The 15403-nt window shown below is 34.4% G+C and overlaps 1 protein-coding gene across 10 annotated transcripts in view; it reads right to left on the minus strand.

Moving 5' to 3' along the window:
• The window catches only part of LOC145978921 (calpain-A-like), a 185783-nt gene that overhangs the window by 24420 nt on the left and 145960 nt on the right, over positions 1 to 15403 (minus strand). For 8 of the 10 annotated variants that reach the window (XM_083111900.1, XM_083111903.1, XM_083111901.1 and 5 more), the window contains 4 exons: positions 8987 to 9150; positions 6435 to 6652; positions 4711 to 4753; positions 3690 to 3731 (listed from right to left, as the gene is read on the minus strand). In XM_083111900.1, coding sequence (XP_082968026.1) covers positions 3690 to 3731; positions 4711 to 4753; positions 6435 to 6652; positions 8987 to 9150 — 467 coding nt within the window. The remainder of the gene's footprint in view (positions 1 to 3689; positions 3732 to 4710; positions 4754 to 6434; positions 6653 to 8986; positions 9151 to 15403) is intronic. The other 2 variants (XM_083111899.1, XM_083111896.1) reach the window with 1 other exon arrangement.

The following is a 15403-nucleotide window of genomic DNA, read 5'->3' on the forward strand; positions in this document are numbered from 1 at the left end:
ACAGATCATATATACATCAAATAACACATTGTATGCTGAATTATTTGTAATATATTTAAACAAATAAGGTATTACAGAATATTCTTACGTGAAAAACATGCTTCATCTGGTTACTATGACAGTTCTGCATGTGTGCAAGTTCATGAATTATTAAATTAAAATTTTAGCCTCACGTTAAACATCAGAGTACTTCTTATGTATGCCTCCGATTCATATTTTTGCATTCTTTATATTAGTCTCTCTCCCTGAACCAAAAATCTACATTCTGTTGGCAATGGAGACAAATATTTTATGTACCCAAGCAGATGGTATTATACTAAAGCAGTTCCTTGAAACTGTAACTAAATAATCAAACTCAATGTTCTCAAAGTAGAAAAATATTTACAACAATAATTAATAATTCAGAACAACTTATAGCAGCTATCAAATTTAAGAATCCTTGGAATTGTTGAGTGTTCACTACAGTGAAGACATTTTAATCTTTTCATTGGGCTTTGCTAGATACAAAGCTTAAGAATGTTAAATGATCATGTTTTGAACTGTAATGTTTACATGCAAGATTATACACACTTGAGGTTAAGCTTTTATTTTTATGAAGTCTACTCTTCAGTAATATTATTTATGTATATTTAGTCCTTACAATTTTTTAAGTCTTTAAGTCTATTTTTTTAAAAAAAAGTTGATCAAATTGCGATCGCACTCAAACAGCAAGTAGATTCAAGACAATTTGCACAGAAATATATTCAGGCAGGAATATACTACATGGCAGAAAGTACATTGAACTTTTTTACAAATGATGTAATAGACAATAGCATGCATATTATATTTTTTTTTATTTTTAAATTTTAATTTTTTACTTTAGCAAATATGTTTTGCATGCATTTAAAGATAAATAAAGTTATTGCAAGTATTAGAAAGTGATTTGAAATCTACAGAGACTTAATAATTATGAATAGAAATATTAGCTTATTCTATACTAATTGAAAAAAGCACTGATCAAAATAATGTAAAAATACTACAAGTATGGAGTATTACCACCAAATGCTAGGAATTTTATTCTGAAATGCATGGAAAAGTATGAGTGATCGAAAAAATATTTTGCGGCACAAAACGGCTCCTTAGCAAAAACCCTATGTGGGGGTCATCATGATCAAGCAATATTTGCCTGTGCAGTAGCTCAAACCACATGGTCGCTCCGTTGTAGACTTGAAGTTTTCTTTTGTTTTTTGTGGCCAAAGGGCATGAAACTTTCTGAAATCTACAGAAGAATGAAGGTTTAATATGGAGACAAGTTGTTTGAGTCAAAGGAGAGTGTGTGAATGGGTACAAAGATTTAAAAACAGAAGATAAAATGTCAGTGAAACAGCAGATTGAGCAGTGAATCTGACTGCAGGTAAAAGGTAAAAAAAGGTAAAGTGTTCCCCTGTGCATAGCACCACGCCATGAAGGCGTATAGGGGGTGTGGGGGTAACGCCCCACACTTTCTTGATCTCGGTCGTGAGTAAGTAACGCCCCACACTTTCTTGACTGCAGGTAAGTCTCACTTAATGAAATTGCTGTAGAATTTAACAAGAGTTACAGCTCTGCATACAGTATTGTCCATGATGACCTCGGGTATAGGAAAGTGTGTAGCAGATTGGTCCCAAGGCAGCTGTCCGATGATCATAAGCATGCATAGGAGACAAGTTATCAGGAGCATTTAGACCACTATGCTCTTGAGGAAGATGCTTTTATCAATCGAATTGTAGTAGGAGATGAGTGCTGGATGCACCATTATAAACCAGGGAGTGACACACAATCGATGCAGTGGAAGAACCCCTCGTCTGCAGCAACAAAAAAATTGAAGAGACAGGCCTTTCCTGGGAAAGTCACGCTGACAATCTTTTTGGATGTCAATGGCCCTGTTTAGGTGCACTTCTAGGAAATGGGTCAAACTATGACTAGCGCTCAATACAGTGACATGCTAGTGAACAAGTTTAAGCCTGCGATATGATCAAAATTCTGATCTAAGCAATAATACTCTCTCAAAAGGAGTAGTGTTGCTTCACCACAACACCCACCCTCATGGCTGCGCAGTGAATGCACTGTGCATTTTTAAATTTGGAGTGTTGAAACATTCACCATACAGTCTGGACTTGGTGCTGTCAGACTTTCACTTGTTTGAACCCTTGAAAGAATATTTGCAAGGTCAGAAGTTTGCAGATGACAACAAAGTAATTGAGGCAGTGCAAAGTTAATTTCAGGCCACCCCTGTTTTCTAGAGGAGTATCCAAAACCTTGTGGAATGTCAAAAAATAAGACAAATAATTTCCGTAAGAACTCTTGTAAAAATGTTAATAAAATTCCTGTTATTTAATGATTTTCCCTAGTACTAGTTTGGATATAAAACCTAGGCATGTTCTTATTGCCACAAAATTTCTTGAAGTCATGCAAGTTTGACTTTCTACATTGGAACTATTATGAAACACATTTGCAAAATTATTTTTAAGAAATGTTTTGCAAGATTGCATAACAATCACTTTCAATGCTGACTGACACTAGGTGCACATATCAAATTGTCAGCAAGATCTTAGCATGTCAGAATATTTTGCTCTGAAATATTTTTACACGAGCACAAATGCTCTGTGTGGAAGAAATCTATTGAATATTGTGTTACTTCTATGACTTCTTATTGGCGTTAAAAAGTCTCATATCGAGTGAAATATCTGTATGAGTATATGCTCTGTTAACATTCATTTTATAGTGTACACAAAGTGTATGTAATTCCTTTTATAAATAATTCATTTCATTCTGTTATATTTTATACCTGAAATAATATAACAAATGAACCAGTCAAAATTTAAGTTCTGCATATTTCAGAAACAGAACAATTTAAAGTGTCAGAAGGGGTTAGATGTGATTTACAGAAGTTGGAGCAACAGCTAAAGCAATAAAATTGGTCAATAGAAGTGACAAACATATCAACGATACATGGACATATTACAGTTTAAGAAATTCTCAAAAGAGGAAAGACTACTGTAAAGCATGACAAACTTCCATAAGTTACACATTCCTTCATTTTCTTTGTCAAAAATACAGATACATATTCAAGAAAACATACAAGGGAAATATATAAATGAAAGAGTTAGTAAAAAAGTAGGGATGGACCGATATGAAATTTTGGCCAATACTGATCAAGTATTGAAATAAAATTTACCAATATTTCCAATAACCAATATTTTACCAATTTGACATAAAAGTACAAATTTTCTTTGAAGCACTTGAAAGGCTTATTCACTTCTTTAGGTAACGTGTGCAATCAGATGACTGCAAATTATTTCACCTTAGAAAAAACTATGTTTAAATATTTACCTAACAAAACCAAAGTATATGAATTACAAATTTATATTAATAAAAATATAAAACATAATTTTGTTAGGCTCTTTATAGCAATATAGGAGCAGTAGAATTATCAGCAATATGGTCATATTGGCTGATATGATAGTGTACCGATTAATCTGTCTCATCCCTACTAAAAAGTATTGAACAATGCAGACATTCCATATACAAGACAAATTAAAACAAAGTTTGGAAATGCACAAATCCCATAGTTCATTCACATATTCTGGAACAAAGTCGAAACAAAACTATAAAGCTCTGTTAGTAAAGGGAAAAAAGGACACACAAGTACATACTTGTATCTAACTTACTTTTGATGGACCTCTAACAGGATCTCTTATATGCCCATCTCCCTATAAATTTGCAGTTTAAATGTATTAGTTAATAACACAGTCAATATAAGTAATAAAAAAAAACAATAATATATTGATTGAAATTGGCTCTCTTCCACTGAAAGAAGCAGCAGCAATTACTACTACTAAAGAATGTTTTGCAAGTAAAAGCTTAGCTTTATAGAGGCAAATGATTTCACAAAGAGTGAATTTAAATCCATACCAAAGCAAAAAGAAAAGTGAACTGACTGAACGAAACAGTGAGAAGTATTCGCTATGCATTACTGAGCTATTTATTTCCTATCATCTTACACACTGTAAAAATATAACTTTACCTCTCAAAAATATTGCATACATATAGGTTAAGTCAATATAGGTTCTAGAATGTTAATCACACACCTTTATTAGTGTCATATCAAGGGGTACAACTGGATAAAATTAAAGATTGTGTTCACCAGTTACAGGACAAAGTTAAATTTCTAAAAGACTTTTCATTTCTCTTTTCAAGTATTCTCACTTCATAACAGAACTAATTTTGTTTTAAATTTGAGTCACTATTTCAATCAAAATACACAACTCATATTAAACAAAATGTTAGTTTATATCAGCTGCTATCCAGTCAAGGTGTAATATAATGCACACTAATATTAACTTGTTCAAACTGTTCAATCTACAAACCTCAATACTAAATTTATTACAGTGTGTAATGATAATAGGTCAAGTTACTACTTTCAGACCATAATGTGCATGTCAAATCTATGCCACAGAAACCAAAATTATTATTTTTCATGCATCTTCATAGAACTATTGTGAACAAGCATGCACTAGGTAAGAGTGTTAGAATTCAAACTACTACTTTTTACTAAAGATTCCACAACCATGTTAAAGATGACACAACTAAAGATAAAAAAAATCAATAGCCACTGATTCAAATATAAAGTCTAGCCTTTAAGTGAGATTATGCAAAGGAATTTGAGAGTAGAGAAAGTTTTATACATACCCTCTGATCAATATCTGTTGTCCCAACCTCTTCGTCAATTTCTCTGTAAAAATCAAATCGTGCATGTTAATATATGTTATTTCAATAACAATAATTATTCAGGATATTGATTAAAATCCATAGACAAGTAACCTATTCACATACTTCTATTGGGAAATACATTTCAGCAAAAAACAATGGGTTTGTGATATTCTTAGGTATCATTATTTAGTTTCATGTAGTCACAATCCTCTGCAGCAAAAATGCTTAACGATTTTACTCATAACAAACACCAACTTGGCCTGGAAATTTCTGATTAGAAATAATTGCAAATTTCCCAAATGCAAGGTAAATTCAGGTTTCGAGTAATTGTAAAAGCACTGAACTATACACCATGTACTTACATTCTCCACCCATCTCTTTAGCATTCTATTAATTTCAGAAATTCAAATTCAAACATGTATGGTGATAGAAGCCATCAAAATTATTAGAGCATATAAAAATAGATATGTGAATAATATAAGCACACATTTCAAGTTAAAGGTTAAGTTCTCAGAAGATGATGTTGATTGTTGCAAGTATGATCAACAATTAGAAGCAAAATGATTTGTAAACAAAATATATAAACTGGAGCCCTTTTTAAACAAACTAGATATTCCAAAGTAGTCAATCCCACTACCACTCACCTGAGCTGTGCTTGTTTCATTACTGCATGATGTTCACTTATTCATGATTAACAGGACGAGAGCAACATATTCATAAAAATGCTTTTAAAAAGTGGACAAAAGGTTCAATGAGATCTTTCCTCTTGGCTGTTCAGAATTCGTGAGATGTCACACATATTGGCTACCTTATTGAAAACTTTTCTTTCAGACACTATGACTTTGTTCCTTAACTTTTTTCACAATGGAGATATTGACTCTTGCCAGGGAATCTTTAGCAACTGCTGAAAGTGCATGTTACTTGTGCATTATGTTACTACTAAGGGTGAGATAATACCAATACACCAGCACAACCCTAGGTATTACATTCCCTTTTTCCAGAATAGGATATGTGAAATGAAGCAGTAGGGGTTTGAATATAGAATCAAGTGGGTAATTACAAAAAAAAAGGGTTGTAAACACCACTTTTAAATAACATATCAAAGAAACATAAGTTTTACACAAAACAGTGGGCATTTATGAAAACAAATACATTTACATGTCTCGAACATGAATTTATGGTAGCTGAGGAATACTGCATTGACAAGCATGTGAGATCTGAACCTTTAATACATAATAAAGACACTCAGGTTATTAGCCACATGGCATTAAAACTTTGAGAGCAAAATGTTCACTTATTTTCAGGTAGTTCAGATTTTTGGAAACTTCCACAACTCACCTGAGGTCAGTGGCTTTGCAAGTAAATGTTACTATTCTTCCAGTGGAGGCAGAAGGGAATATTTTCTAAGGGGCATATACCAGGTAATAGCATACTAAAATGTATATTTTTGGCTAAAGAGCATTATTTATCGAGTTTATCTTGTTTGCTGGGGGAGGGGCAGTAAGAGGGGTGCTGGGTAACTGCAGGAGGGGGACATACAACCTTCCAACCCAACCTATGGCACAGTCACTGCTTGAGACCCCCTCTCCATCAAGTCAAATGTTGTGCCTTTGACAATAATAGCCATTCAATTCTGATTTTAGCACATAACGCATATGACATAGCAACAAATTACACTTATATGTTGAACAAAATGTACTTACTCCATATTATTCTTTTTCTCAGAGAAAACTCTGAGGATGAATTCTCCTTCCTCGTTTGGCTCAAAGGTTGAAGGTACGATGCAGTAAGTTCCAGGTGGCAGTTTGATGCGAGCACTAACCTCACGAAGGTTGATGAATGATGGTGACCTAGCTATAGATGCATTATATTTGTAGAAATTCAGATCTAATGGCTTGGGCAGGTTTTCTGGATCTTTCAACTGCAAAATACAAAGTTAATTGCATTACAATTATGTAGTTTACAATTATTTACAGCATAAAATGTAGGCAATGAATAGACATTTTATGATTTGAATCTCAATAGTTGAACATCTTTAATTACATTTGGGAAAGAATGTGCCACTGACAATAGTGAATGTAAAATATGCTTGTTATGCAAGATACAGTAGAAAATGTAGAACTGAGAGTAAGAAAATTCACTTGTGAGAATTGCTATACAACAAATGCATATCTGAACAATGAAAAAGTACTTAACAAGAGTGGTAACTGTCACTTTAACAATTTTCTTGATGGAGCACAAGAGCCACATGAGGTGAAGACCTACTAACTATGTGCTGGATGGAAGTTAGAATTTACCTGGTTACTTATAGAAGTATTAGTTTTTATTTACCATAGAAACATCTAATATAAACACACAAAGTACACACTAGTGAATGGAAAGAGGAATGCCCAAAAATAACTTCAGACCAGAAATGTTAAACAGTGCATTTGAATATTGAACATTTGGTGATGTTATTTCTTATAGCAATTATTGGGCATGAATCTCTCTTTTTTGACGAAAACTCAAAATGTGAAATAACACATTGTTACATTAATTTTTAATGTTTTCGAAAGGTGTGAAGTGCATTTTGCTTCCACATTTTGTCACGAAATGATGTGAAATGAACTGCAAAATGCTAAATAAACTTAACCCTCGTTGGTATACGTGTGAGCAAGGTGCTCACCCTGGGATATAATTGTAAGTTTTTCAGGCCCAGATAATGATATTACTTTCTGGTCTTGTGTAGCTGTCATTTGGAATGTCTATGGCCAGATTATACCAGTTATAGGTTGTGGCATTGTTCTCAGTCTGAGCAGACACGTCATTTTGATGACAGTTCGTGTTAGGTTTTGTGAGTACCACGCTAACACATAACAACCACGTAACCATTTTCTGCAAATATATTTTATTTCTGTGCTCACTGAATTCATGTTGTGTCACTGTTTTCTGTTTTGATTCTTCAGTAATTATTTTGTTCCACTCCATTCATTTATTATGGCTGCTATTTATGGATAATGAACTTTAAAATCTGATATTAGTCACAAATGAAGAACAGCAGTTCCGAGCATGGCTTGCTGAATCAAATGATGAGAAAAGAGAAATCCTGTGTAGAATGTTTGATCCTTAGGGCCCAGAAGATAATGTTTGCTGATGAGTCATTGAAAAGTGATAATGAAAGCAACACTGATCAATCTCATAAAGATGAACTTTTTTTTACTTCTTTTATTGCCCTTAATATATTGGTCGGGTTGAAACTATGAAGTAGAATGTATCACACTCTAGTCAACAAGTAATAAATTATTGAATTTATTCTTAATGTTTTGCAAGCTATTAGACATGAAAAGTAAATTCTTCATAAAATTATAAACATTGTTATTTTTTTCTTGATAATGTGTCTCTAATAATAGGTAATCGGTAATTGCAATACAAGAATACAATTTTGTTATTATATAAAAAATAAGATATATTTTAACTTATAAGTGATATATATTAGGCAATGCATATTTATAAACTATTTTTAACGTGATGATCCTTAGAGATATTCGAACAATAAAATTACTTGTAAGCACGACACTTACCGTGTACCAACCACATTACTCTGGAAGACTTATACTAATGAAGGGTTAAATACGAAATATAGGGTTTATGTACAGACGAGACACCTTCTGAGGTTTGAATCATCGTAGGAGTTATGCAAATCACAGAAAATTGATTAATTCTGCTGTAAATATTTGAGAAGCAAAAATGGACACTTAACACACTGATAACTGTATAAATGCGTTATTAGAAGTGAAATGTTAATTTTGTGTAATAAGTATAGTTTTATACTTTTAAATTAAATTTAGGGTTTTATTCACCATTTTAACACTGAAATACCATTTTATATAGTGCTCTTGATCCCAAAATATGCAAAGTTTTTGTAAAATCTTGACCTTTTATTCACCAGAAATATGTGGCTCCAGCAATTATTTAGCTTAATAACAGACCTGGATTTAGATACATGGAGGCTTGGTGCTAATATCATCATGAACCTCACCCTATTCCCCCCGTCCCTCCATACATAATTTCAGTTATGATTAGGGCCTGGGTATATATGCCATAGCATCTCCTTTCATGTAGCCAAACAAAAGTAGCAAATGCCTAAATTGAATACTTTTATTTAAAGTACACGTAAGTTTAGTAATAAATTTCTGTATGAAATACCCAAAATACACATTACAGTGTTTTTTAACAAAGAAAAGTGTAAATCTTACTGAGAGAACTTTCAACTTACATGATACAGAGCAAATCCGATTGTTAGACACTCCATGCCCATTTTCCTCTGTGCCCGACGATTCTTTTGCATTAGCGCAACTATTACTGTGCACTTATTATCTTCATCTTCTTCATCAGGATCTTCTAAAGTAATCCGGTACTGAGGATTGTGCCAAAATGTCTCTGGAAAAGAAGGTCAAAATTTTAAAAATCTCAAACATGAAATTACTTTATTGATAATTTTTCACACAGTATTTGTGCATACCTTATTTTAGATATAAGTTTGTATTTCTGCTGTTGTTTGCAAATATTTTATTTCTTTATTCTGGAGCATTTCATGGAGGAGGATTGTTGCTCCTCTAGGTGTTATGGTGATTCAGTCAGTAGCATGGGTACCGCCAGAAATTTTTGTAGGGGGCAGGTCGGGCAAATGATTCAAGTTGAATAGTATTATTACCACGGTTAGAAATGTTATTATATAATAATAAATATTATAAAACAAAAATACGTTATATAAATGGGGAGACTCGATCCACCAATCGAGTCAATACAAACACAACTACTTTCCATTATTTCTTTTGCATTTTGTGCAGTTAGTATCTGAAATGAATTTTGATTAACTTTTGCAAGTTTTGTTCAAGAAAAGGCTTTAAATGTTGGGGAGATTTTTTTTTCATAAAGTTTGTTGTGTGATCTCTCACCTACAACTGTAATTATTAGAATTTTGGAAACTATGGAACAATTTGTTCTTTGGATGAAATGGTAGAATATAACCTTGTTGCTGTATTTTTCACTCCATGTTTTCGATCCAATGTATTTTTACTTTGATTATTCTGTTCAAGTACTAACTAAATTAACTTTATTTCTGTTCTTAACAATAAGAGTAACTTGTATCTTTAAATGAACGATGTCAATTTCCGGAGGGGGTCCACCGACCCGTCCGACCCCTCCTCCCGACACCCATGCTCAGTAGGATGTCAGATTCTTGCACGAGACCTTGGTCCCATTCCTGGGGAAGGTTATCTCATGCTAAGTTATGTGATGATGGCCTTGCATCTCTGGAACACACACAGTCTCTATTGAGTACTGAGGGGTTTAGGCAGCTGAAGCATAGCATTGATCACATCTCCTCCACCATTGTAAAGATTAAGAATATGTAAGGGCCTACCTCCACATGCCTTTGTGAGATAAAAGTAATGTACAAGGAAGGGATTTACCCTTTTCTTCATCCTTTTGTAAACAATGCTCCGATTATAACTCAACTCCTAGGTGTGTGTTAACAAGCAGCTTACAAAACTGCAGAATCCTGTTGTTACTTTTACTTGAGTTTCTTTTCAAGTAACTTCCAATTGTCCATATCATATTGATTAAGGTTTGATATGATGCAATTGGTTACAGTTTTCAAGAATTATTAATTTTGCACAATAACATTTTTTAAGAGCAACATTGCCAAAATGATCTAAATTCCACAGAACACATGAGTCATTCCCAAAACCTGACCATCTCCGATTTTCATGAAATTTGTGAAGTTGAAACTATGAATGGAACTTGGTAACTATGAAATTTTTTAGTTTCGTGCATCTTGTAATTGTTAAATTATTCAAGGTCAAAGTTAGCATATATTGCCCTTTTTGAGCCCACTTAGCTATACTAAATATGCTGTAACTCGGCCCCTATTTTGCCTAGAAAGCTCAAATAAAGCTTATTGTACAGGGAATTGAACAAGCTTTCCATTGATATATAACAAGCCTACCTTTCGATAAAAATATAATTTTGTCACGTGACCTTGACTTTTGACCTTGAATATCTCAAAACATGTCATCACCAAAAATCGTGTAAAAAATATATTTGGTCCTTCATACCATACTCTAAAACATATCAAAAAATCATATTCGGACTGCAATGGGATCAGAAGACACAAAATAATATGTGTAAATATTAGACTGATAAAAGCCCCATTATATGGACAATGACGAGTCAAATGTCCCTTAACACCAGTGGCGTATGCTGGTTCTAAAGAGTGGGTAATCTCCGACCCTTGATCCTCAAACTCCAAAAGTTTCCATGCAATTTATGTCAGGATCCATATTGGATTTAGGAGTATTGTGTCGGAATGTTTGTCTTATTGCTATGACCACAATCAATTAATTCTCGTTAGTGCAGTTTAATATATGTGTAGAATTTCAAATAATAAAACAAGAAAGTATTATAAAGCTATAAAAAAACAACCTGTGAAATATAAAATGAAAGACGTGCACTAGTGAAATAAATACCCGCAATATTAATTTAAGTGCAAAATTCAATTTACTCCAGGACCCTATTACTTGTGCTGTACCACATCCAAAGCATGCTGTTTGTCCAGTTGCACGTCAATACGTGTCTGTGCGAAAGATTGGAGCTTAACAAAGGAAGTTATGTGACTTTTGGATTTTTCATGTTTGACACAAGCGTTGCAAAGATTACAGTATCCGCCACGCGTCCATACATTCAGTCCATACATTTTCAGCCCCGAAAAGTAAGCACGGCCAACAAAAAAGCAAAGCTTATTAACATTTATACTTCCTGTCAACCATGGTGTTTTGTCATAATTTGCTTGCGAAAATGCCTCACATATTCCCGATTTTTGTCTTTGTGTGTAGAAATAAGTTCAAGCGATGACACTGGCCTACCTGTATTAACAAGTTGCAACTTCTCCTGAAAAGATCTTGTTCCAAAAGGTTTCACCAGCAAATCTTGTATCACATCCATTACCCTTTAACACAGCACTATCACGACAAACACTAACACCTAAATAAATAATAAACACGAAGCACAGCACGAAGCCAACGACTAAATGAGCTCGAAATGACAGGTTTTAAAAGTTTGAATAATTGCAGGCCAGAGCCAGAATTTTATTTCGGGATGGGGATCATCCCTTATTAGCAGCCGCCACAGAAAGTTGAAACAGTGGGGTTAGAAGTCCTGAAGATGAATCTCAGATTATTACAACGTATTATGCAAGGTGTTTAATCCTGCTAATGAAGTAAAATTAATTACCACTATACACTTTTTAAATTAGATATTTGTAGGATTTCGGGGAGGGGGGTTTCAGCCCCCCCCCCCCCCCGAGTCCTCCACCTGGCTACGTGCCTGATGATTTTTTTTTTTTCGTTTTATGTTTAATTCGTTCATCTTCATCACTATTAATCTAAACAGGCGGAATATAGCAACTTAAATTAACTAATATATATATATAATTTATTTTTGATATCTTTCCCTTTAAAAAATATTCAGTTCTCTGAAAGAAGTATTCTCGCTGCTTTTGAAGATTAGAGAAGAGAAACAATCACTATTTTTGTAAATACAAGGTTGGGGGAGTCAGCATATAGGTGCTTTAATTGCTTAAGCTTTGAATTTTAATTTAGTTTGCTTCATCTTCAATATTTAAGCTTTTTCCCTTTGATAAATTTATGTTCAAGTAACAGAAATCAGCAAGACAGAAGCAAATGTAAAGTGAAAATTAGTGTAGAATTGGTTTGCCCATGTTATTTAATTTTCCTGTGCTTCGCACTCTACCGGGTATGTTTTCCCTAGTTCAGCGGAGGGAACGGGAAAGGCTCTGAAGGTTGAGAGTGCGACCGGTGGACTCTCACAAGAAGGAGCTTACCCTGGCCACGGAATCACTGCACCTGAGAAGCAGTGTTTCCTCTCCCTCTTTCCTTTCTCCTCCCTCCTCGCCAAGGGTTGTAAGGGAAGAGGGAGGAATGACGTCAGGGTGAGATTCCCTGAAGTCATTCCACCAGCTGGAGGAAGGTTCCCGGACATTCAGCGGCAAACGGTTGGAAGCATTCGCGCGCTGGAAGCAAAGAAATGTATGCATCGAAATTGGTTTGGAAGAATATTGCGAAGAAATATGTGTGTGTGTGTGTGCGTGCATGCATATATATATATATATATATATATATATATATATATATATATATATATATATATATAATGACCCAGAGTATACGCCGCTGCTTAACACCCCCTACAAAATGTAAATGAGTTATCCTGGGTATAATTGGTCATGAAAGAAATAGGTTATGCACAGGGAGATCCCTAGTCGTGTGTGTCAAGCGCAGGTCCGGCATATTGTTGACCACCATATTGAATTCAACGCAAAAATTTCAAAGAAAAGGAGGTGATGTGATACATCAAATCAGGCTAGAATTTCACGAAAAATGAAGTGACTGAGGTTAGCCAGAAAAAAGTTATACGCATATCTTTCACTTATGATATATGCACATTATAATGTTGTTAATGTTCCTGTGAGCACACTAGTTGACGTCTCTCACACTCACATGGAACATTTGGCACTGTAGCAGGTGCAACAACATCGCAAGCAGCAACTATGCCTTCTCTCAGATGGTCAATATCACGGACTTTTAGTGCATGCACCATTCTCTTCAATGTTTCTGAAGGTAAATGTCCTCCTAAGATGTTAGATCTGCGAATGTGCAGGCCTTTTAATAGATCCCTGTCTGCCCATCAATCTACCTAGAACTTTACCATGAAGAAATTGCCACAATGTCCACATAGTGTGATCACACTCTGTCCTGTTTCAAAACTCTGGAAAAGTGCCATATCCTGTAAACAAGGATGAAAAACCTGTTATCTTAACAAATCCACGAAGCCCTCACCATTTAAGGTTCCGTTGTTGAATATGGACCAACCATTCCAGTTCTCCATACACTATAACACATCAATTTTTTATTCCAAAGGAAGTGTTACGTAATTGTTTGAGATACTTTTCCCAATATTCTTCACTATTCAACTATTTGGTGAATGTCGCTGATTGAAATCATATGCAATGGTGCATATACTTCTTTCTCTCCCAAGATGTCAGTGTTTTCTTGACGAGTTCCTAACACATTAGGAGCATTAAAATGTTTTGTGAGAAAATGGTTACAAGCATGCAGTAATAACTTTTTGCTGGTTAAATATATGTTGGATAAACCTTAGTCACTTCATTTCTCGTGAAATTCTAGCTTGATTTGATATATCACATCACCCTTTTTACTTTGAAATTTTTGCGTTGAATTCATGGCGATCAACAATATGCCGGACCTGCACTTGACACACATGGCTAGGGATCTCCCTGTGCCTAACCTATTTCTTTCATGACCAATTATACCCAGGATAACTCCTTTACATTTTGTAGGGGGTGTTAAGGGACATTTGACTCGTCATTGTCCATATAATGGGGCTTTTATCAGTCACATATTTACACATATTATTTTGTCTCTTCTGATCCCAGAATGATTTTTTGATATGTTTTAGAGTATGGTATGAGGGACCAAATATATTTTTTCCACGATTTTTAGTGATGACATGTTTTGAGATATTCAAGGTCAAGGTCACGTGACAAAATTATATTTTCATCCAAAGGTAGGCTTGTTATATATCAATGGAAAGCTTGTTCAATTCCCTGTACAATAAGCTTTATTTGAGCTTCCTAGGCAAAATAGGGGCGGAGTTACAGCAGATTTAGTATACCTAAGCAGGCTAAAAAGGGCAATTTATGCTAACTTTGACCTTGAATAATTTAACAATTACAAGATGCACGAAACTAAAAATTTTCATAGTTACTAAGTTCCAATCATAGTTTCAACTCCCCAAATTTCATGAAAATCTGAGATGGTCAGGTTGGAAATTGCACAAATCTGTGTTGATTTGGCATGGAATGATGACTCACATACAATAATATAACAGCCTCAGTAAACAAAGTATGTTATTGATATAACTACGGCTAAGTAAATACCATACCAGTTGGAATTTCATCACTGATATTGTTCAACTTTTCTCCAGAGTTAGTGTTTGCGCAGTCCAGAAAATTTTACATTGCACTTTTGCAGTCTAAACATCCTGGAAATTGTGCAAAAATGTGTAATTTTCATTAATTTGCAAAAGTATTTGTGTAAAAATGGATTTTGTGATTGAATGACAGTTAATTTTCATATTCTACATCATTTGTGAAATTATGAATATTTTAAAGTAAAACTGGCAGTTAATATGGTACCGTGCGTCCATTTCGATCTGCAGCCGAGAGATCGGGAGAAGCGTGGCGGGCGGCACTGACGGAGATGCAGACATTTGCGGCCTGAAATGCCCGCTTATTTTTATGGACATATGCAGACATTTATATAAATATTGCAAAACGAGCACTAACCTGTGTTATAAGAGTATGGTTTTAATTTTAGTAGCTTAGTGACTGTATGTGCCGATGATTTTGAAACGCCCACCTCTTGTGAAACACGGTGAAGAGGTTTGTTTGGAGAACATTCTAACGCTGCACCAATATCATTGAGTTTTGCTTCGGTTAGAATCCGTCGTTTTTGCTTAGGTGTTTTAAAATTTAACGATACAGTTTCTCGTAATTTAAGGACAAGATGTCTAACTGTATCTCTGTGTGGAG

This window comes from Lepisma saccharinum, chromosome 25 (assembly GCF_977018435.1).
Source record: "Lepisma saccharinum chromosome 25, izLepSacc3.1, whole genome shotgun sequence".
In the NCBI taxonomy this organism is placed as follows: Eukaryota; Metazoa; Arthropoda; class Insecta; order Zygentoma; family Lepismatidae; genus Lepisma; species Lepisma saccharinum.